The 20,095-nt window shown below is 42.3% G+C and overlaps 11 protein-coding genes across 11 annotated transcripts; 5 read left to right on the top strand and 6 right to left on the bottom strand.

Moving 5' to 3' along the window:
- Window positions 1-58: 58 nt before the first annotated feature.
- Window positions 59-2,567, bottom strand: V1512DRAFT_260349 (Clathrin/coatomer adaptor, adaptin-like protein). The gene is made up of 4 exons (XM_066915839.1): window positions 2,063-2,567; window positions 1,700-2,015; window positions 427-1,653; window positions 59-380 (listed from the first exon to the last, which is right to left on the bottom strand). The coding sequence occupies exons 1-4, from the start codon at window positions 2,383-2,385 to the stop codon at window positions 168-170; spliced, it is 2,079 nt and encodes a 692-aa protein (XP_066772640.1). The 5' UTR covers window positions 2,386-2,567; the 3' UTR covers window positions 59-167.
- A 206-nt stretch (window positions 2,568-2,773) lies between these two features.
- On the bottom strand, window positions 2,774-4,774 carry V1512DRAFT_260347 (uncharacterized protein). The gene is made up of 3 exons (XM_066915838.1): window positions 4,330-4,774; window positions 3,502-3,991; window positions 2,774-3,453 (listed from the first exon to the last, which is right to left on the bottom strand). The coding sequence occupies exons 1-3, from the start codon at window positions 4,470-4,472 to the stop codon at window positions 3,262-3,264; spliced, it is 825 nt and encodes a 274-aa protein (XP_066772639.1). The 5' UTR covers window positions 4,473-4,774; the 3' UTR covers window positions 2,774-3,261.
- Window positions 4,775-4,880: 106 nt separating this feature from the next.
- Window positions 4,881-6,052, top strand: V1512DRAFT_260345 (uncharacterized protein). The gene is made up of 3 exons (XM_066915837.1): window positions 4,881-5,276; window positions 5,339-5,431; window positions 5,486-6,052. The coding sequence occupies exons 1-3, from the start codon at window positions 4,993-4,995 to the stop codon at window positions 5,700-5,702; spliced, it is 594 nt and encodes a 197-aa protein (XP_066772638.1). The 5' UTR covers window positions 4,881-4,992; the 3' UTR covers window positions 5,703-6,052.
- On the bottom strand, window positions 6,017-7,370 carry V1512DRAFT_260343 (uncharacterized protein). The gene has a single exon (XM_066915836.1). It carries the CDS (start codon window positions 7,068-7,070, stop codon window positions 6,078-6,080), a length of 993 nt encoding a protein of 330 aa, XP_066772637.1. The 5' UTR covers window positions 7,071-7,370; the 3' UTR covers window positions 6,017-6,077.
- V1512DRAFT_260342 (uncharacterized protein) lies at window positions 7,260-11,918 on the top strand. Its single transcript, XM_066915835.1, has 7 exons — window positions 7,260-7,939; window positions 7,987-8,747; window positions 8,795-9,579; window positions 9,631-10,081; window positions 10,132-10,652; window positions 10,704-11,262; window positions 11,309-11,918. Exons 1-7 carry the CDS (start codon window positions 7,544-7,546, stop codon window positions 11,736-11,738), a joined length of 3,903 nt encoding a protein of 1,300 aa, XP_066772636.1. The 5' UTR covers window positions 7,260-7,543; the 3' UTR covers window positions 11,739-11,918.
- A 521-nt stretch (window positions 11,919-12,439) lies between these two features.
- On the top strand, window positions 12,440-13,243 carry V1512DRAFT_260341 (uncharacterized protein; the record flags this gene model as incomplete). Its single annotated transcript, XM_066915834.1, has 2 exons — window positions 12,440-12,820; window positions 12,871-13,243. Coding segments are annotated over exons 1-2 (190 nt in total), but the record flags the coding sequence as incomplete, so codon positions are not given.
- Window positions 13,244-14,342: 1,099 nt separating this feature from the next.
- Window positions 14,343-15,275, top strand: V1512DRAFT_260340 (transmembrane protein 6/97). Its single transcript, XM_066915833.1, has 3 exons — window positions 14,343-14,462; window positions 14,509-14,723; window positions 14,774-15,275. Exons 1-3 carry the CDS (start codon window positions 14,407-14,409, stop codon window positions 15,028-15,030), a joined length of 528 nt encoding a protein of 175 aa, XP_066772634.1. The 5' UTR covers window positions 14,343-14,406; the 3' UTR covers window positions 15,031-15,275.
- Window positions 14,746-16,407, bottom strand: V1512DRAFT_260336 (terpenoid cyclases/protein prenyltransferase alpha-alpha toroid). Its single transcript, XM_066915832.1, has 7 exons — window positions 16,245-16,407; window positions 16,146-16,191; window positions 15,994-16,098; window positions 15,828-15,944; window positions 15,559-15,780; window positions 15,277-15,509; window positions 14,746-15,229 (listed from the first exon to the last, which is right to left on the bottom strand). The coding sequence occupies exons 1-7, from the start codon at window positions 16,299-16,301 to the stop codon at window positions 15,065-15,067; spliced, it is 945 nt and encodes a 314-aa protein (XP_066772633.1). The 5' UTR covers window positions 16,302-16,407; the 3' UTR covers window positions 14,746-15,064.
- Window positions 16,408-16,559: 152 nt separating this feature from the next.
- V1512DRAFT_260335 (uncharacterized protein) lies at window positions 16,560-17,217 on the bottom strand. Its single transcript, XM_066915831.1, has 3 exons — window positions 17,066-17,217; window positions 16,819-17,013; window positions 16,560-16,764 (listed from the first exon to the last, which is right to left on the bottom strand). Exons 1-3 carry the CDS (start codon window positions 17,100-17,102, stop codon window positions 16,688-16,690), a joined length of 309 nt encoding a protein of 102 aa, XP_066772632.1. The 5' UTR covers window positions 17,103-17,217; the 3' UTR covers window positions 16,560-16,687.
- Window positions 17,218-17,310: 93 nt separating this feature from the next.
- Window positions 17,311-19,125, top strand: V1512DRAFT_260333 (uncharacterized protein). The gene is made up of 3 exons (XM_066915830.1): window positions 17,311-17,743; window positions 17,787-17,943; window positions 17,992-19,125. The coding sequence occupies exons 1-3, from the start codon at window positions 17,429-17,431 to the stop codon at window positions 19,029-19,031; spliced, it is 1,512 nt and encodes a 503-aa protein (XP_066772631.1). The 5' UTR covers window positions 17,311-17,428; the 3' UTR covers window positions 19,032-19,125.
- A 27-nt stretch (window positions 19,126-19,152) lies between these two features.
- V1512DRAFT_236098 (kinase A anchor protein) lies at window positions 19,153-20,049 on the bottom strand (the record flags this gene model as incomplete). Its single annotated transcript, XM_066914109.1, has 2 exons — window positions 19,447-20,049; window positions 19,153-19,326 (listed from the first exon to the last, which is right to left on the bottom strand). Exons 1-2 carry the CDS (start codon window positions 19,993-19,995, stop codon window positions 19,153-19,155), a joined length of 723 nt encoding a protein of 240 aa, XP_066772630.1. The 5' UTR covers window positions 19,996-20,049.
- Between the last annotated feature and the right edge of the window lie 46 nt (window positions 20,050-20,095).

Raw genomic sequence — 20,095 nt, 5'->3', positions numbered from 1 at the left:
GAAATTTGAGTTGCGTGACACTCTATGGCTACAGTTTGATTTTACGCGTAAAAGTGTATCTCGCGTTTTACCAGTTTTATATAAAGAGTATCAGTCGGAATCATCAAGCACAAACTATCCCAAAATTATCGATTTTAACCCTTAAGACTAAAATGCATTCAACGAATCTATAACAAATCCAACAAGTCGAGGATGTCACTAGATGTTTGCTGTTCACTACTACTCTGAGCATGCGCAGCAGAACCGTTTGTAGCAGATGCCGTTCTTGAAATAGTAGGTACAACATTTCCGTTAAAAGCTGTTGCCAAAAGATCATTATTCGTGTTTGCTGCAGGTGCTGACGAAATTTCGTCATCGCCACTCATTAGATCAAGTAGGAGCTAAACTACTCAGTATTGTAAACTTTTCGGCGCCAAATGAACTTACCTCGCTATCAGTCTTAGGTTGTGCCTTCCCATGAGCAGGGGGGGCCGCTGCTTGGTTCCTGGCAACAGTATTCTTCTCGACGTGTAGTTCCGTTACTTCTGCGGGTGGCATCTTCTCGAGAACTCCTTTCCGTACATCTTCATACCCAAACAAAGCCATGTATTCAACCGCACGTTGCTGAATCTCAACATCAAGAGCCTCGGCCTGCGACGCTATCAGTCGTCGTGTACGCTCGATTTGGGCAGGGTCTGACAGCCTTGTTGAAAGCTTGATCAATGCATCTAAAACGTATTCTTGCACAATCTGAGTACCATATGTACTGTACAGTAAACTTTCGAATATTTGTACGACATCAGACTCTTTCACTTCCTGTGCAACTTCGTCTTCTTCAAATGTGCCCGCTCTTAGAAGAATATCTCCAAATTCTCCAATAACCCAGGCACCAGCAAGGATGAGACCCTCTTGGGTGATATCTGATTTAAGAAGTGAAAAAAGCTTTTGAACAGAATATAATTGCAGCTCAGGCGTGTTTGCCACGAGAGTGATGAACTGAGACACGATCTGTTCAGACACGTAGTTTCCGGCTAACTTCAAAACTCGTAACACTGTATCAATGTGCCAGCGTTTGTTAGGAGCGTACTTCTCGGCAGCAATGCAGATCTGGACAGTCATGTTTGTCTTAAACTCGGTGTCCGCCGTCTCTAGGAAGACAAGCAATTCCCGAATTAAAACTCTCACATTTTGGTCGTTTATGAGATCAAATGACAAATCGAGAGCTCGTCGGCGGATAGATATGTCTGCGTCGTGTAAACAGTCCACAATCGTACTTCTATGGCGCTGTACCGCGTTCGGCTCAAGTTCAATGACTCTTGACAATGTATTTAACCCAACATACTTCACGTTGTTGTCCTTGTTTCCTAAGAACCGGCCAAGAATATTAATTCCAAGCACGCGCAGTCCCTTGTCGGCATCAATATCGAGAATCGTAAGAACAGCTTCGTACAAAATGGAGTTTCCAACATTCTTTGACGACTCAGTGTTCGTGACAATCTGAGCCAAGATGTCGTTCATTTGTTCGGTCGCAGTGGGGTCACCTTTTCCAAGGACTCGGAGTAGTCGTAGCATCTTTACTTGCAAGAAAGGATCAGAGATCCCAGTTACATCATGCTCTGGAGCATAACCAGATGTAGTTAAGGACTTTAGCTGGCGGCACAAAGTGGGAACATACTAGGTAGTTGAGTCAGCGGTTCACCTTTATATGTAAGTAGCATACCTGTCTAAATTCTGGAATAAGTCCGGGGTTTTCCGTGCATATATCAATAGCCAAAGTCATACCGCATACCAATACACCATGATGATGATCTCCCAACAACGACTTGGCCTTCTCGACAAAGTGTTCTTGCAATTCTGGCACCTTCTTAATAATTCGGGTAGCACAAAGCGCCGCCTTCTTTCTGAGGTAGGGATTCTGCGTCACGACGAGCTTTTCGACGTCAGTGAAAAGGTCGCGAGCCATTTCTTGTGATGCGATGTTTCCGAGGGTACATAATGCGAGTCCCACAACATACTGATTAGGATGGTTAAGATCGCTAGTATAGTGTTAATATACAGTATATAAGCCTTTGATTAAACTAACTTCTTTAAAGAATTGGTAACCAAAGTCAGGACCTCTTGATTTTCATCAAGAAGAAGCATGGTACCAAGGTATCCCAATCGCTTATCTGAAAATTTGCTCGTAGCCAGCAGCTTCAAGCATTCAATCTGTCCAAAATGAGTCCGTTCACCTAGAGTAAACAAATAAAGCAGCTTTGTAATGTTCTGCCTTCGAAGGTGGGAATCTGTAAAATCCTCGCGAAACGAAGTCCGAATCGCAGCTGACTCTTTCTGAATGACAGCACGCTCGTCGGCCATCGTCTTTGATGCTCTGACCGCCTTAATAAACGCTTTTAACGATGACATTGTGAATGAATATCTGAAGCTGGTGTTGCCGTAGTTCGCGAATCACCTCGGCAATATGTGAAATATAACTAGTCGGCCACCAAACGCTAATTGAGCTCAATTAGTCAATGAACACTAATGACACTTCAGTATAAAGAGCAATGCCTCTTGGTGGTAACAATGAAGGAATATGAGGAGTGTGTTGAGCCAACAAGAGGGTCTTCTACGGCCGGTGCTTTACGCGTTAACCCTAAGCCTAATCTAAGCCTGTGCAAACAGTGCTGTTAAGGGTTTAAGTATTTTGAGCTCCAGTTTATATCGAGTAATTCGACATACCGAATAACTAACTCTACAGTGTATGTAATCACTCAGAGATTCTTGATGAGTGTACAAAAATCTACAAGTATGATAGTAGTCAATGATTGGTGCCATTACACTATACATACAAACAAGCAAATGAATTGAACAAAAACACTCATACCCATGATTAATATAGAATTGAAATGATCTCCATATAAAATTAAATGTCAATGAATCGAAAACCGAAAATTGGATCTTATTTAAAGTCCAACTTATTACTAAAGAAAAGGGAAGATAATAATAGTCGACAATATACAAATACATCCCAAATGCAACTTTCACCCGCCACAATCATAACGGGTGTGAATAACCGAACCAACGCAAACCGTGATAAAAAACAAAACGAAAGGAAGAAAAGCAAAGAACTCTTATTCACAAAAGCGAATATAGACCCAAAAACGCAAAAGCGGCACAAATTTAAAAAACTTTTGTTCTTCCGTGTAAAAGCAGAACACCTGGTATTCCTATATTGAATATGTATGTCGTGCGCCGAGTCACCTCAAATGTGATATACGTATATCGAAATCATAACGTCCATCAATGCGTTGTATGTCCACGGTGATACTTCAAACCATTTAAGTTCTTATATCGCTTACCGCAGACTTCGCATCTATATGGTTTGTCTTTCTCTAATCCAGGATAGTCTGGATATGGAAATTCATTGTCTGGTGATACAACAGTAATAGTTCCATCTTCATTTTGACGTAAAACCTGATTTTGATGACCGTGCTAATAATGTCAAAATAAATAAGAAATCAGAAAGTAAGTTCAACATACTTGTCGATGGTATTTCAATCCATTTTGGTTCTTGTAAGCTTTTTCACATCCAATCACAGGACATTTGTATGGTTTATCATCACCTTGATGATCCATGACATAAAGATGTCTTGCAGGATCATCAATACACATTTCTTCTTCCTCCTCATCCATCATCATCGGAGTCCCAGCATCGGAAGGCTCTGGGGATAAGAAGACTTCATTTGTAGACACAGCTTCAAACACTTGCATCGGTCTGGAATTATAGTACATAGGCTCTGGTGGTGGAGATGGTGAGATGTGTGCTTCTTCGTAATGTTGTAAGAGGTCATGAAGGGTTGGTAATCGCTCTCCACAACAGTTGTAATCACGACAAAAGTTTGCCTCAAGCTTCGTGAGGTACGATCCTGAATTAAATGACGGTGACATGTTCACTGATGTGCTGAAATTGAAGGCATTAGTGTTAGCATTTTGGCTGCCAACAAAAGGAGAGTTGTTCATCATCATAACCCTGTGATTTAAATTAGCACATCCATACAGAAATATTTTCAATATTGAACGGTAGACCCAAAATTCGAAATGAGTTGTGATGTCTACATCAGCTGGTCCACTGACCATTGTGTCCCATTAGCTCCAAATTAAACTTCTGGTATTATAGCCTTCAAATGATAAGGGCCAACACTTGTAAACATCTCCTGCTAGTTTTAAGCTAGCAGGCAGACAAGCAAATAATGTAGGTCTAAAAAAGAACAATGGGAAACGGATCCGCTCAGTAGCGTCACACTCAGGTCATGCAACCAAATTCGAAGTTTGTACATGGCCAAAACATGAAAGAAAATGTAAACTTACTCGTCTTTAAGCCACGAGCCAACGCTGATACCACCCCATGATATGCCTCCCATCCCTTGAGAGTGAGCCATGGACTCCCTTCGGAAGCGATGGTGATGTTGCTGCTGTGGCCGCTGGTATGATATATCGATGGGTGCAGGCATGCTTAGTGTATAATTCTTGTGCCAAGCAGTGGTCAAAGACTAGATACTTTTAAAACGCTAACAATCAAACAAAGACTTGACAACCAGCAAATGTGGTGAATAGTGAGAAATAGAGACAGTTGGTGTTTAATATGAAGTCTCAGAGTGTTCGAAAGGCTTGGGCGGGAGTGATGGCGTTGAGTTACCGGTCCCACGCAACCTTAGGAAGGTTAGATTAGTTGTTAAGGGTTTTAAGATAGATAGTTGTATCTGTGCTTATATGGCTTATATAACAGTAAGTAGTATGCAGATAAATAACTGACATAAATACACAATGATTAGCTTATTTCGATGCACATTTGCATAAATTTTGAGCGAGATCGATAAGACTCGTCTGGACCAGGTCAAGCTTTGAAGACAGTTACCCGGTCAAAGAATACTCTACGCCGCTGATGCTCGAGATTCGACTTCGGCAGTTCAATAATACACTGTATACTTCACAGCTTCGTTCTCACACATTTTGATAATATAAGCCGTTACAATGGATTTCGCACCATACCAAAGTGAAGAGCCTTCAGCTTCTCGTACTCAGCTACCTGGAACTGGTGGAGTTTACACTCCTCCTGCAGTTAATTCGTCTGCCAGTGCTCCAGGTGCTGCATCTACACCTCCTCCTCCAATGTACTCTCCATCACTCAATGCGTACGGCGGACCACAATCACAGTCTTCGTATGGTGGTGGTCCATCTTCATCAGCATATGGCAATCAACCAGAAGATCCAAATGGAGTTCCAGTGAATCAATACGAAACTAGTATGCCTATAAGGTAAGACGACCCTCGTGCACACATTGTTTCTCAACTGTTTTGCTTGCTCACACTTATTACAGACTTGACTGGGAATCGATTATTGCATATGCTGCTCTTCCACCAGTAGGCTCGGCCATTTTACTTGTCTTTGAAACAAAAAATGACTATGTCCGGTAAGTACATTTGCAGTTACGTCATTCACTTGGGTAGTGCTGATATTTTGGCAGATTCCATGCGTGGCAAGCTTCATTGTTCTTCACCCCTCTGTTTATTCTCTACATCATTTTATCTTTCTCTACCGTTCTTTCATACCTGGTTTTGGCTATCTACTTAATTGCTGCCGGATACATGGCATTCCGTGCCTTTAAAGATTCAGCCACTCTTGAAAGACTAGAACTACCAGTTATTGGTCGTTTAGCATCAGATTGGGTGGACTCAGAGTAAAGAATCTTTAAAGTTGTTGTCGGAAAGTAATTAGTGCTGGGGGGAGACATTTAATGATGGCGTTGAAGACTGATTTGCAGTGATTTCACTGGTTAAATTGAATGATTAACACAGTACCAAGTCTTAGTTCAAATTTTGGTAGTTTTGAGATTTTGTATATGCCGTTTTTTCAGGTCGTTTTTGGCAATCGTATTTTAGTGTGGGCTTTGCGAACTAAACTTTCCAGTATTGCATAGATGCTTAAAAATACTGCACGATACGGAAGCAGCGAAATTGTATGGACGCTGATAGACATGTTAAAGCTGCGACAGTGTCCTTTACTGTAAATGCTATATTGTATCACTTGTAAATTATGAATAAGTTTTGTAGCTAGTCCTATTCAGAACCACCAAACCGTTGTCTGGCAAGCTCTTTGAACATTTCAATAGTTTTCTTTTCTTTAGCCTGACGATCTTCCCACCGACTACGCCGTTCAGCATCTCTTTCTCTATATTTAGCTTCGCGTTGTTCTTTCCTGATGCGGTCCTTTTCAGCCCTTCGTGATGCAATCTCACTCATTTTCGCTCTTGCGGACGTTCCGTCGTCTCCACCAAAAAGATCGTGATCGCCCATTTCCTCAATTCCACCTGGTGAACGCGCTCGATTATATTCCTTTCTGGATTCATTTTGAAGTCTCCGGTTTTCGTCCTTCCTGTCCCGAACACCAGCATCTCGTCGATTATCTGGCAATAAATTGTCAATAACACCGTTGTACATGGCCTCCCGTGTGTCTGCTTGTTGCTTTCTAGCCAAATCTATGTCAGAAATAGAGCGGTCAAGTATCTCCGAGTTCAACATTTGAATATCAGCAACAGAAGGCAATGTGGGACCTTGTCTCGGTCTTGCAGTTCCATTGGGTTCCGCGTCTGTAACTGAAATCGTAGAAGCCTCTATCCACTCGCCTTCATCGCTACTGCTGTCGTTCACAGAAGGTTTTGATGTCTCACGCTTGCTATCAGGACTTGCATTGCGAGCACGTTTTGCAACTTGGGTGTGATGTCTATGCGTGTTTCGAGTTGAGGATCTATGCTTGTCGTCATCACGACGACTTTTTTCTTCCACCCTGTGCTTTAATTCATGCTCTGACTCTTCACGTATTCTGTGCCGTTCTTTTGAATCGCTATGATGATGATTTCGGGAACTCTTATGCTGAGATGGTCTCTCCAATAATCTATTTCTGTGATGCCTCGTGCGGTTTTCATCATGAACACGTCTATGACGGTCTGCTGGTGTTTCTAGTTTGCTAGTGTGTTGTAGTTCTTTTGAAAGGTTATCCAGCCATTTGTCACTATCTAAGACTGGATCTATACCAGATCGATCTAAACTCATTCCAGATCTTTCCAGTGCTAAAATCTCTTGATTTTCCTACTGCAAACAATCTCTTAGTCCGTTCCAAACCTCAAATCCATTGGCTGCATTTGATTGCGACTCAGTGTCGGCATCTCGCGAAATTAAGGTTTAGAGGTGTAGTTCGCATGGCTCCAAAATAGCACCCCACCATAATTTTAATGAGACGAGACCTGATTCAATTTAAGGTTCTTGTTCAGGTTCGAGTTGTACGCCCGACGTGTGCTTTGGCGTCTTCGACGCGAGACACAGATTCGTTATTCAAAGTTTGGTGATTTGGGCAGGACAACTCGCGCGAAGACTGCTGGAGACTTATTAAAAAACAAAACCTCTTTTAGTATAAACGTTTGGCAATTTAGACCTCGTGATCAACAGTGATTTTAGATCAAGGTGCCGCACTAGGTACCATCAATAGCAAGACTTAGCAAGCAATTCGTACCTGAAGGATTGTAATAATGGCAGACAAACTTGATATGGAGGTTATGCTGATTCCTGTTTTGCTGAAGGAAGCCGCACTTGACAGTCCGTCATTCCGGACCGAAGTGTATCATATTCACGAACAAGTTGAAGCAGTCGAGCGATGGATTGATCTCTACGTCAAGGCCGGACACCGGCTTAGTAGCGATGCGGATAGCATGCAAGAGAGCATAAACATGCTGCTCAGTCGTTCGTTTCCGTCGTTTACCACCGAAAACGTGATTGATCATGATTATACGCTCACTGCTATGATGTCATATTCAGAAGGTCTACGTATCTTTTGGGCAAATTTCATCAAAGGTGTGAAAGGCATGGAAAAGAATGTCATTGAGCAATTAGAGACCTTGCACAAGACAGATGTCAAGCAATACAAAGTATGAAATCAGGTTGCTACATAGACGTGACAGCTGACATGAGATAGGATGTCAAACGGTCGTTTGATTCAGCACAGTCTCGTTACGACACGCTTGTGTCTAGATATTCATCTCAATCAAAGACTAAAGAAGCTTCTGCTTTACGAGAAGATGCGTTCCAAGTATACGAAGCCAGACGCCAATACGTTAAAATCACGTTTGATCTTTGTTTAGTGACTGCTTCTTTAAAGCATGCACTTGACCGAAGTATCATTACTGGATTTTCGGATCAATGGTTGATGATTGGACAAGGTATTAACGAGATTACGAATCCGTCATATTCAAGAGTTGCCGATGATCTGCGACGAATTCGAAAATGGAGCGATCAGATGGAAGATTCAATGAAAATCATTTTTAAGGAACTCAACATTACGCGAAGAGATTTGGAAAGACTAGTTTTAGATGAAATATCACCACCGCGAGAGTTGTCAGAGTACTCTTCGTGGACAGTTCCAAGTGTTCCGTCAAAGGATAAGGCTGTTGTGCCTTCGGGAACTCCCGCGCTTTATCACGCCTCAACTATTGATCCAGAGACTGTGAATTCAGAGAAACACGGTTGGCTGTTTTTGCGCACCTATGTTGGCAAGCCGGCCCGACAGGCTTGGGTTCGTCGCTGGGTGTTTGTGAAAGACGGCATTTTTGGGTGGCTTGTTCAGTCGCCCAACAAGAGCTACGTCGAGGAGAGTGATAAAGTTGGCGTTTTGCTGTGTAATGTCAGAGCATCTACATCCGAAGATCGTCGATTTTGTTTTGAAATTATTACCAAAGAGTAAGTTTGCTTATGTCAGCACTATTAATGCTAATATGTCGTTCAAGTACGACACTTGTTTTTCAGGCAGAAAGTCAGCAAGACCTTATAGCGTGGTTGGGAGTTTTCGATGCAGCAAAGCGAACAGCTCTTGAATCATCAGAAGAGGCCGACACTGACATGGCATTTGCCATCATTCCGTCTTTACCAGAATTTGTATCCACGGTACAGACTTCTGCGGATACAGAATTAAGTCACGAGCGGCATGACTCGTCAAGTGGCTATCCACGAAGCTCGTTAGATCTTAACTGGGCCACGACAAAGCGGGCTCAAGGCCCTACTCCAACAATACAGGCGCTAATTTCTGCGGGCCAGTCAATCACGGGACAGCATGTGTCTGGACAGAACTTTATTACGGGTGCCGACAAGCTGTTTGAGGAGATCATTCCGCCGTTGACATCTCTGGCTCCGACAGTTCTTGCCAACAATCCGCTAACTACGTCCATGACTAAGACTGCTATAGCTGCTCATGCGTCTATATCTCCAGTGAATTTTCCTAATGGTTTGACCGCAAACTCGTGGGGAAGTGTGAACTGGGCGTCACGTAGGGATATTGATAATTTGAAGTTTCAGTCGGGTGAAAACGAAGATGGGGACGGAGAAGGAAGCTCAGTGCTGTCTATTCCAAAGGTCATTGTTCACAAAGATTACGGAAACATGTCGCCAGTGATAATGCACGAGAACTTTAACAACAGGACATACCCGGCATTTTATCCCTACGAGCTTAAAGTACAAGATGCTCAACTTCGTACATTGTTTCCTAGCATTGGACCCGAAGAAAACGTTGTTCTAGGTATGCGTACACATCGATATCGATTGATATGATTGCTTAACAGTCGTTTAGTGTTTCGGGCAGTATGGAATTCAAAGACTTCGCAAGAGTTTTCTGGTAGAATTCACGTCACACAGTCTCGAATTTACTTGTATGCAAACAACGGAGACATGATTTTTCTTCGTGACCGGCCGCTGACAGACATCATATCCGTCAGAGGCGAACCGAACCAAAACTTTGACAAGTTCTACATTGAGTTTGTAGACGGAACCGAAATGTATGCGAAAACGTATCTGGATTCCGGACGTCTGATCCAGTACCGTATGCAGTTCTTGATTGATAATTGCAAGAGTCAAACACCTCTGGATCTTGAAGAACTATTGCAGAAATTGCGGGAAGCGAAAGTCAACGCTAACAATAATGGGTCTGATGGCTGGGACGACGGACCAAGTCCGTTAGCGGAAGATGAAAATGATGACATTGTGCCATCCACTGGGGGCATTGCTTCTGTTTCATTTGATAGGTATGCTCCAGTAATGACGCTTAGACCAAATTTTACTGATTACTTGGTAGACGGTTGTTATCAAACAACCAAAAACTTCCTGACCGATCCATCAAAAGCAAGATCAAATTGCCGGAAGCGCCAATACAATTTGATCTGAGTAGTTCGATGAAGTTGTTATACTCGCAAGAGTTTGAACTTTCTGCACGTGGCTTGTTCCATCTTCTTTTTGGCGATAAATCCCCTATCTTTCAGAATTTATACTATGGAAGTCAAGCTACCAACGTTCAGCAAAGCCCGTGGATTCATCTTGATGGCGTGCACATGGAGCGCGAGTTTACATTTGAATCAATATCTACCGTGCTTGCTGCGGTGCCAAGGAAGCAGATGATTCGGTGCGCACAAAAAGTTGAGCAGGTAGAAGATTATTTGCTCTATGTAGTATACGAATCACGAACGCCTTGGAACCTGCCGTTTGCGAACTCATTTAACCAAGTGAGTCGATATGTCGTCACTTACGTGTCTAAGTCTGCTTGCAAGTTGTCTGTGTGGTCTACAACAGAATGGTCTATTCCAGGCCCAATCCTTGAGAGTAAGCTTTCTATCTGAAGTTGGCTGTTAAAATTTACTAACCACAATTTAGGTTTGATGCAAAAGCCTGCACTTGACGATGTCGCGAAAGATGCCAGACTGCTCGGCTTTCTCGCTGGTTCCACTATTCGAAAACTGGGCACCCGAGGCCGAACAAGCAAAACAATACAGTTATATGGACAGGTTGGAAAGTCAATCTCACCTGTAGATGTTTCTGGCCAAGATGTTCAGCTACTTCAAGACAAAGATCCTCATATCATGTTTATCTCGCGCCGGTCATTCCTTTTCTTGATATTGCAAGACCTTGTCATAGGTGCTGAGACTAGCTTGTATCATATACTTAAATTTATCTTTGGTGTATTGAAGGCTACTGTCAAGTTTGTTGACGGGTACGCAATGATCACGACTGTTACGGTTTTGTCTGTGCTGTTAAACTTTTATTTGAGTGCTAGGTCGACAACTGCGTTTTGGAGTGAGCGAAGAGCGTATAACGCCTTAGACGCTCTTGGTGTGAAACCAAATGGTTTACTTGCCAAAGCGGTGTATTTAAAAGATCTGGATGATTACGTATCGCAAGGTACTGAAGTTGCCGTCAATCCCAACGGTCTATGGTAAGCTAGATTTTAAAAGTAGTGAAAATGGAGGCTTATTATTTAGTTACTCCAGGTTTCGAAATGTTTCGGAGTTTTTACGACCGGAAACTCCGAAAGAGTTTGTGAATTTGGCGTTTGCTACCGATTTTACACAAGATGCAGCGCGTCGGATTTGGATGGCGCGCCAAAAGGCCGGCATTGAGCGCCACAGTCATCTCGTAGCCCTTAGAGTTCTTGGGAAGATGGAAGAAGAGCTGATAATGTCACAATGGGAGACCTGGCTTGCGTCTGAACACGTTCGGTGTGTTGAGGCGCTTTCGTTCGGATTTGCTGATGCTGGTGAGAAAATGAAGGGCGGTGCTCTACCCGAGTCGCAGGCGGTGTTTGGCTCAAATGCGAGGATTATAGATATTGATTCTGTCCGCGAGTATTGCCAGAGCTGTGATGCGGAGATGGAAGGTGAGCGCAAAGGGCTGCAATGGAGCAAAAAGTAGATGATTTATTTCTCTCAGTTAGATTTAAGAAAGAAATTGGATATCACCGATTTGTATATACACTTTAGTCCAGAAAGCTGATGTGCAAGCAGAAGTGGATAGCGGACGGCAGTCGCAAAGTGATTAAAGCGCTATTTCTCCGTGCTTATTCTGCTTTGTAAATTTAATTTTTGTTTCAACACAATAATTAACATTGTAAATGTAGAAAAGTCACTCGTTTAAAACATAACCCATAACAGTTTTTGCAAATTCAAGTAAGACATAATTGTAGTGAACAATTTTAATTAGAATGATCATTGTCCAAGGCCTCAAAAACCCCGCAAGGGTAATTAATACTTGCCTTACTTGATAGTCATATGACAGTAAATATTAGCAGGAATTTCGGTCTTTACCGTCTTAATAAGATTCATAAATTGAGATCTTTTCATTTCAGGAACAGCGTCTCTTAACACTCAGTGTCCCCATGTTGTAAAATTGACCACAAACCTCTAAAATTACATATGCTGTTGAATACACTTATAAATTGTTACAGACATTAACCCGACCATACTGTGACGTACTCATGTAACTCTCGGTTTGCCCGAGAAACAAAACACAGTTGAATACTATTTTGCTAAAACGTACGCGACGCATGAATACGTCAGTACAGCCGCACCGCTAACCCTACATCACCGTGCTCTAGATGAATGCACCGGATCGACAGTTCTTGGAACTGCGTATGCACATTTATCAACTTTGAGCAGAACGGTGTTTACTACATACAATGGCAGGAAAATCCAATTTTTAAACGTCCAGTGGATTTGCTTTACGCTGTGTACTTGTACATCAATTTTGTGGTCTAGACAAAAAAGGGATTGATGATTCTAGCGCACTACACATCTTTGTGACATGCTGTGATATGTGCCTGCTGTGGCCGGAAAATTGGCGGTTTGGATGGCAACTGGAAATGCTGCACGATTAGATAGTTGAGTGCAAAGACCCGCTCATGAATTCTGTGCCATATTGGTTTTACAGCTTTATTTTGTCCGAGGCAACCATGCAACTTCCCGTGTTTATCATTTCCTTTATTGGCCTGTGTAAAGGTGAGTTTTGCGTATTTAATTTTGCGTTCTGAGTGCCAACTGAGGTTTAGACAAAAAGAAGGTTTACGTTGTAATTTTGATTTACGCTGTTGTTGGATTTATCACGACTTTCGCTTGTGAGGCTGAGCTGGCATATAACATGACATGATCTCACTGATGCTGAACGGTCCAGACTGGTGAAACTTTTCTCTCCGACAAGTGATTTTGCCTCTTTTCACGGTATTGGACATGTCAAAGCGTATCCTTAGCTGGGACTTCTCTGACAAGACTGTCGCGCCGAAATAGTCGATAGAAAAACGAAGTAGACGACTTTTGGTAGTTGTGCTGAAGATGGAATAGAATGCGCCATAAACATTTCGAACAGTCTGGTAATTTGTTGGCTACACTTTCTTGCATACAATATACATGATTCATGGATTTTAATTGCTCTGAAAACTTTACACTGCTATAAGTGGTGCATATGCGTACACACCGGAATATCTTTCTCTGCCAGTCGTCGCCCTGCCGAATTTTGCCGTAGTGACTTTTAAATCGATCAATACAGTTCACAACTTTGGCAACGCTGAATCCATAAATTTTTTAAACTCTAAAGGAATGACTGTAGATTCAATAAGCCGAGTACGAATTACGCCGGCAAAATTCCATTCACAAATAATGCGCCGAATACCGCAAGAACCAAACCAACCAAATTTTGCTTTAGCTTACAAATTAAGTCTGGCGTAACTCCGGCAGTCTTCACGAAAGCCAAAATTTTAATGAAATACAAACAGTTTTGTAAACGGATGTATGTGAATCAGTTGCATAAAATGCTAAGTGATCGAGTCAAGCAAAACATAGCCATATCTGACGTTGTTAAGAGATTAATGCAAGCTTGATGGATGTTGGGTAGATACGTTAAAGGTCTGACTAAACTTACAATTTCCTTCAAAAAGTTGAAATGGATTTAGAAGGAGAAATCAAGTTGTTTCAAACTATTGGTACGTACACTTGATTAGCGAGGACACTATGTTAGATACGTCAGACGGGGCGTACATGTAAATCCCACAGAGCCGCACCCGTACGCGGCGGGGTAAAAACGTTAATTCGAAGATCTAATTTACGGCTGATTGCAATATGCATATTCATTAATTCTGTGCCAAACTGATCTCACCTGATTTGAGTCAAATCATTGTTGAAAAAATTAGTTAAATGTATTTACAAAACAATGACGAGATTGCTTTGCCAACGATTGTTCCTTGTGACTTGACATCGGAAGTAACCAATGCAGCAGCCGCAATGCATCCTTTTTTTTTTTTTTTTATATCTGCATGCAACCCGAAAGTTACGACAGATCGCGATGCATCCTGTGATGGCGTGCATATAAATGAAGATGTCAGCATGCCTGTTAATAATAAATATTTATATAAATATAATATAACTATTAATATAAATATAATATTAATTATATAAATATAATATAAACTTAGTTTATGGCACTTAAGTAGACTGTACTGCACGAGATGGAGAAAATGCGGCGCTAAGATCTACACAAATTTTTAAGACGATTTGTATTTTAAGCACAGTAATTTGTAATATTGCCAATAATAATGGTTGGACGTTCAATTTTCAAACGTCCGGTAGACTTGCTCTATGTTGTTTACTTGTATGCTGTTTTGTACTTCAAATTAGACACTCACTAACGATCTTAGTGTTTTACACATTTTTGTGACATGTACTGGCACGAGCCTTTTGTGGCCAGAGGAGAAGCGGTTTAAATGGCAACTAGCACTTTTGCACGATCAAATGTATGAATACAAAGATCCTCTCATGAATACAATGCCGTACTGGTTTTACAGCTTCATGCTGTCTGAAGCGCTCATACAATTCCCTATGTTTATTGTATGCATTGTTGGTTTGTGCAAAGGTTTGTTTGTCCGTACAAGAATGCTAGGTTGAATGCTGATTGAGGTTTAGACAACAAAAAGATTTACGTTGTCATGTTAATTTACGCCGTTATCGGACTCCTTACTACCCTTCCTTGTGAGGCCGAGCTGGCGTTTAACTTGACGTACGACTTGACTGATTTCGAGCGGTTCAGACTGATGAAGATTTATTTTCCGACGGTCATTTTGCCCGCGGTTATGCTCTTGGACATGTTGAGACGGATTCTTAGCTGGGATATAACCGACACAAGGACCCCAGTTGTGACAATTGAAAGCAAAACAAAGTAGACGAGTACTTTTAAACTATATAAGTATAATTTGATTACTTTGGTAGCCTGCTGACTACACTCTCTCGCAAACAATATACAGGATTCACTGGTTCCAAGTTCTCAAATCCGAGTAAACTTAGCCCGGCAATGCCAAAGACAGTATGGAACACGTCAACCATATCGCCTTTTCGATCGGCAACTCCGCCCATTTCAGTGTCCTGCATTTGTTAGCTTTCACGGCAAAATTTAATGCTGGGTTACGAACTTGAGCTTCAAGAATAAACTCTCGTAGTTTGTCACGGTCAATCCAATCTAACCGGCCCAAGATTGCGAGCGAAGACAGTACCCACCAGCTGTAACAAACGTCAGGCAGCTTTTCAGGCCGGCCGTTGAGTCCACCAGAAAGCAATTGCCGCTCGCAGAGCCACCACGATAGTAAGTCTCGGTCGACAAGGTCTAGTCGGTTGGCTATAGCCAGCGCAGCTAGGCATGTAAAGACTGTTATTTTATTAGGACAAATTGCTCGGCATTGTTTGATGATGCTTACTTTGACCCGCGTGGCTTTCTGCGCCAGGTACCATGCCGTATCCGCCGTCGTAGTTTTTACATTGATCAATGTAATTCACAGATTTGTCGACATCGAACTCGCTGAGTTTTCCCAAAATTGATAGACATGACATTGCAGAGTATACAAACCGAGTGTCGAATGTGTCGCCCATCAAATCTCCCTTCACAGCGCCAGTCGCAGTATCTTGTAAAGATAGAACGTCTACATGCGATTAGTAACCTTCTTGCTGGCTTGAAGAGTTTCCAAACATTTTGTAATCAAATTCGCATCGACTTCTTGTAGTGCATCTTGGGTAAACAGAATTTGAACCGCGTACAATGTATATAAGATGTGAGGATCATGTCCAGGATTGGCGCCGAATCCGCCTACCAAGTCAGCCCTTTGAGTCTAATTCATAGAGTTTTGCAAACCGACCATTATCATGCTGGCAACTCTTCACGTATTTAATCATTTCGTCTCTTGGAAGTGCATCTTTTGCACCCATTATATCCAGTGCAGTCACACCCCAATAGACACCAGCTATTACTATTTGAGCCATGATGAAAGCAAACACCTATTTGTCATACCTAGGCGCAAATGCTCAGAGAGCCAGTATTCTAACTCATCATGCCGCTGCAATAGTTAGCATCTTCAACTTTGTGGCACTGAACATATAATGGCCATACTGTATCCAGAGATTGGATATATGCTATATGTTTTTCCCGCTCAAATTCTGGAGCCATCGGAAATTATATACAAATATACAGAATTTTCCGTTTTATATGAATAAGCACGGATCTCTAATAATAAGAAGATGTGCTGAAATGAACTGGAGAAAGAAGGCTCCACTGTAGTCAAAAAGTATAAAACGCGTTATACGCGTATGACAGCATCGGCAAATTCACGTGAAGACTAAAAACTAGGATTTACATCGAAGAACGTAGATTTTACTTATTTACAATTTAAACCTAGAAATCACTGTTTTGTGATAATCTTTGATTCTCACACGGCGAAGCTTCTTACTAAAGAACCTCTATCTAAGACCAGTTCTGACAGTAATCTAAAGCAAGCTTCAATCATACGGTGAAAGTAAAAACATTTGACCAATTCCATTATTTATTAGATACATCTATTTGCTTGGATCATTTCGTTGGACGGCGTTATATCCTTTAATTCTGTGAGAAGGAAGCATTTCCAGGTATTTCACTAGCACTGTCAGTCCTTACACCGCAGGTAAGTACAAAGCATCAAAAGACTTACAGGCAAGATCCTTGCATTCCTCAAGATGATTAACTCCTTGTGTAGCGTAGCACATCTTAAGGGCATCACGCACAACCCGAAGAGTGTGTTGCCTTATCAATTGGCGTTGGACTTCACTAACTTGAGCAGCTCGAATCTGTTTATCATCTTCGTAATCAATGTCGTCAAAAGAGACCTTTGTCCACCGCTTAAATGCTATATATATCGTCAGAACTGTTTCTCGTTCGCGTGAAAAAGTATATCGTACTTCCTTCTTTTGGCAACTCGTGTTCCAAAAATGGCATTGTGTACTCTCTTTAATCAAATGTGAAATATCAAATATAAAACTGGAGCTGTGCTTCTTGTTGTCCGATTCACTTTGCGCTTCACTTCAAATCCTCGAGACCTTCAAGTTCTCACTCTGAGCCTCGTCACTCTATTCTGAGCGGCGTTGATTGGACGGAGATCGAGACCCCGCCGTTGCCCTGACAACCGCAAAATGTCAAATTTGAGCCGCACTGTTTATTCTATGCAGAATGTAAACACCGATTCGCATTTCTCTTCGCATTTAACCCCTTGCTAAGTCTCCAGATATTCAACATTCACACAAATACGCAGATACAAATTAAAAATGACAGATATTCGTACTGCTAGATACAAGGCGTTTCTTCTAACTCCCAAAGCAGATCATTTAGTTGAATCTGACGCAAATTTGACATACATCACATCTTGTCAGTCCTTCAAAGGAACAGAAGCTATTTTGTCAAACACAATTCTCAACTCAAGACATGTGAAAAAATTTGACAAGTTTATTTCTGAACACATCGCAGCAGACTCAATCGTCTTTGAGATAATCTCTACTATTGAGTTTGTCAACGGTACAGGCTCATACGTCCCAGGTCTTGACAAGAACTTTGTTGTCGATCACACTGTTATTCTCCCAATTGTAAGTTAGCCAGTATGTTTTTGTTATAAGCTAATTGAATTAGATTCATTCGGTCGTATTTCAAGGCGACAAAATTAAATCCGTCAGACTCTTCTGGGATCAAGGATCGATGCTTAAGCAATTAGGTATTATTGGAGCCCGTGGCAACGTTTGGCCCATTTTCTCTGGTTCTGAGCAGGAAAAGTTGATGATGAACGATAGTAAGCTTTCAATTTGAACTACATTGCAACTTTAACAAATGACTTTAGCGGTACCCACAAATGCTACGCCACCTTTTTCCAAGCTAGAAATTCACGGCCGCAGAGAACCCTTTAAAATTTCAGAGCTTGATCAGGAAGATGAAGTTGTCCTTCCACGTCCTGCTGCGATTGCCCACTCCGTGTCTGCAAAGCCACAACCACGGTCGTTCCAGAACATCCTTGATTCTGATGAGCCGGCTCCAGCTTCGCCTATGCGTAGAGGAAATGCTCCAGAAGCATATAACATGTTTGACGAAAAAAGCAACGCGTATCTTACGCACAAGATTACCAAGGTACCAGCGCCCGAGTTCTCAACGCCTGAACAAATCCGCGCAAAGAGAAACTTTAATGCCAAGAACTTTGAACCACACTTCCAGTTTGGCGTTCCCGACAATAAGCCTGAGCCACAAGCAAAGACACGATCAAACATGCATCCTCAGCCTGATGAGCCGTCTTGGGATTACGGTAGCAAAGGTGCACAAGACAGAGTCGTTGGAGCTGGCCGTCAAGGCATGCTTTCAGATCTGAAATTCACCGATAGCTCTCCTGCACGCCCTCAGAAGTTTAACGGAATTAAGATTGCGGGTAACGGAATGGGTGGACGCGGTGAGCTTCAGAAATCGTGGGATATCGGCGATGACGATGACGAAGAAGACGCCCAAAATCAGCGAAAAGTTCAGTCGCGCGCGCTTGCGCCAATTAGCGCCAACAACTCCTACGAGCCCTTAGCAGAACGCACAAACAACGGAAGAGGAGGGCGGGCGGATATGTATCGCACAGAAGATGTCACGACAGACAAGGACGACAGAGCGCGCTTCCAAGGGATCAAGATTGCTGGTAATGGCATGGGCAGCCGTGGCAAGCCACAGTGGAGCTTGAACATGGGCGGCGAAGATGAAAATGATGTTCCTTCCGCGAAGAAAATTGATCCTTTCCAACGAACTCAAGTCGAGCCGGCTACCACGAAGTTTCAAGGACGTGTTCCGTCGCGCAGACAGTTCCAGTCTTCATGGAGTTTTGGACATGACGCGGATGACAAGGAGCACTGATGAAGTAGATGCAGTATACCCGATGATGAATGTTTGTTTGTTGAAATTACCCAATGTATAAGATTTGCGCGCTATTAATTGATTTTTTCGCCAAGATATATGTCACTTGTAAATATTTTGATTATGGAAGATCAAGATATGCAACACATTCGTAACCACCACCTTCCTCTGCGGATTTTTCGCCCATTTTGTACAAACCGATACGCGTCAATTTCGTTGGACTCAAAAATTCAAAATCCGCGTACTTTGCTATTAAATCTGATGCATTAATATTGGGCCGAAAAGTCATGTTCTTCTTTCGTTCCATTGGGTTGGCGTAGGTTTTTATTCGTGGCTGGCTTGAATCTGACCGCTGGTTTGCATCTGACGGTGCAGCTCGCCACAATCTTTCAGAATCTCTTTCGGGTGTGATGACTCGTTGTCCTAATGTCTTTGCTCGCGCCTGATTAGCGTCAAATTGATCATTTTTCGTTTTAGCATAAATTGTATTCACGATTGTCGCATGAAGTACGACTTTATTAGTGGCACCGTTCTTCAATTGAACAGGAAAGCCGCAGTTGTAAAAGTATTCGAGTGTTTTATCGGCAAATACTTGCAACCTTGGTACATCTGCACCAATAAGACTGGCAAACAATACGTGTGCTCGTTCCGGGTTCGCATCGCTAAATGTCTCTATACCTTTGAGTCCAACTTCTAAGGTGGACGCTGGTATGATGCTACTAGGCAGTTGAATCAATCGCATCTTTGCTTCATCCAGTCTAGAATTACGACCTTCACCGAGTGACATGACTGCGATTGTCAAGTGAACAGTTGAGGGAGGTCGGATTGCTTTAACCGGCACGTTTGGATGATGTTTAATGATTTCATCACGGAACAAGCTTAAAGATTGCTCAATTGCGTCAGTTGATAGTGGAATAGCGAGAAAATGTGTAAGACGACCACTTGGATTACGTTTATAAGCCATTTTGTAGCTGAACCAATATGCCCTTTGTATGGGAGAAGACAACTCTTTGGCGCGTTGGGAGTTCGTGTAAATTATGGAGAACAGGCCGGGTAAGCATTGT

This window comes from Lipomyces arxii, assembly GCF_038497795.1.
Source record: "Lipomyces arxii strain Phaff 12-163 unplaced genomic scaffold V1512scaffold_4, whole genome shotgun sequence".
NCBI lineage: Eukaryota > Fungi > Ascomycota > Lipomycetes > Lipomycetales > Lipomycetaceae > Lipomyces > Lipomyces arxii.
This window is presented reverse-complemented; position numbering and strand designations above follow the sequence as displayed.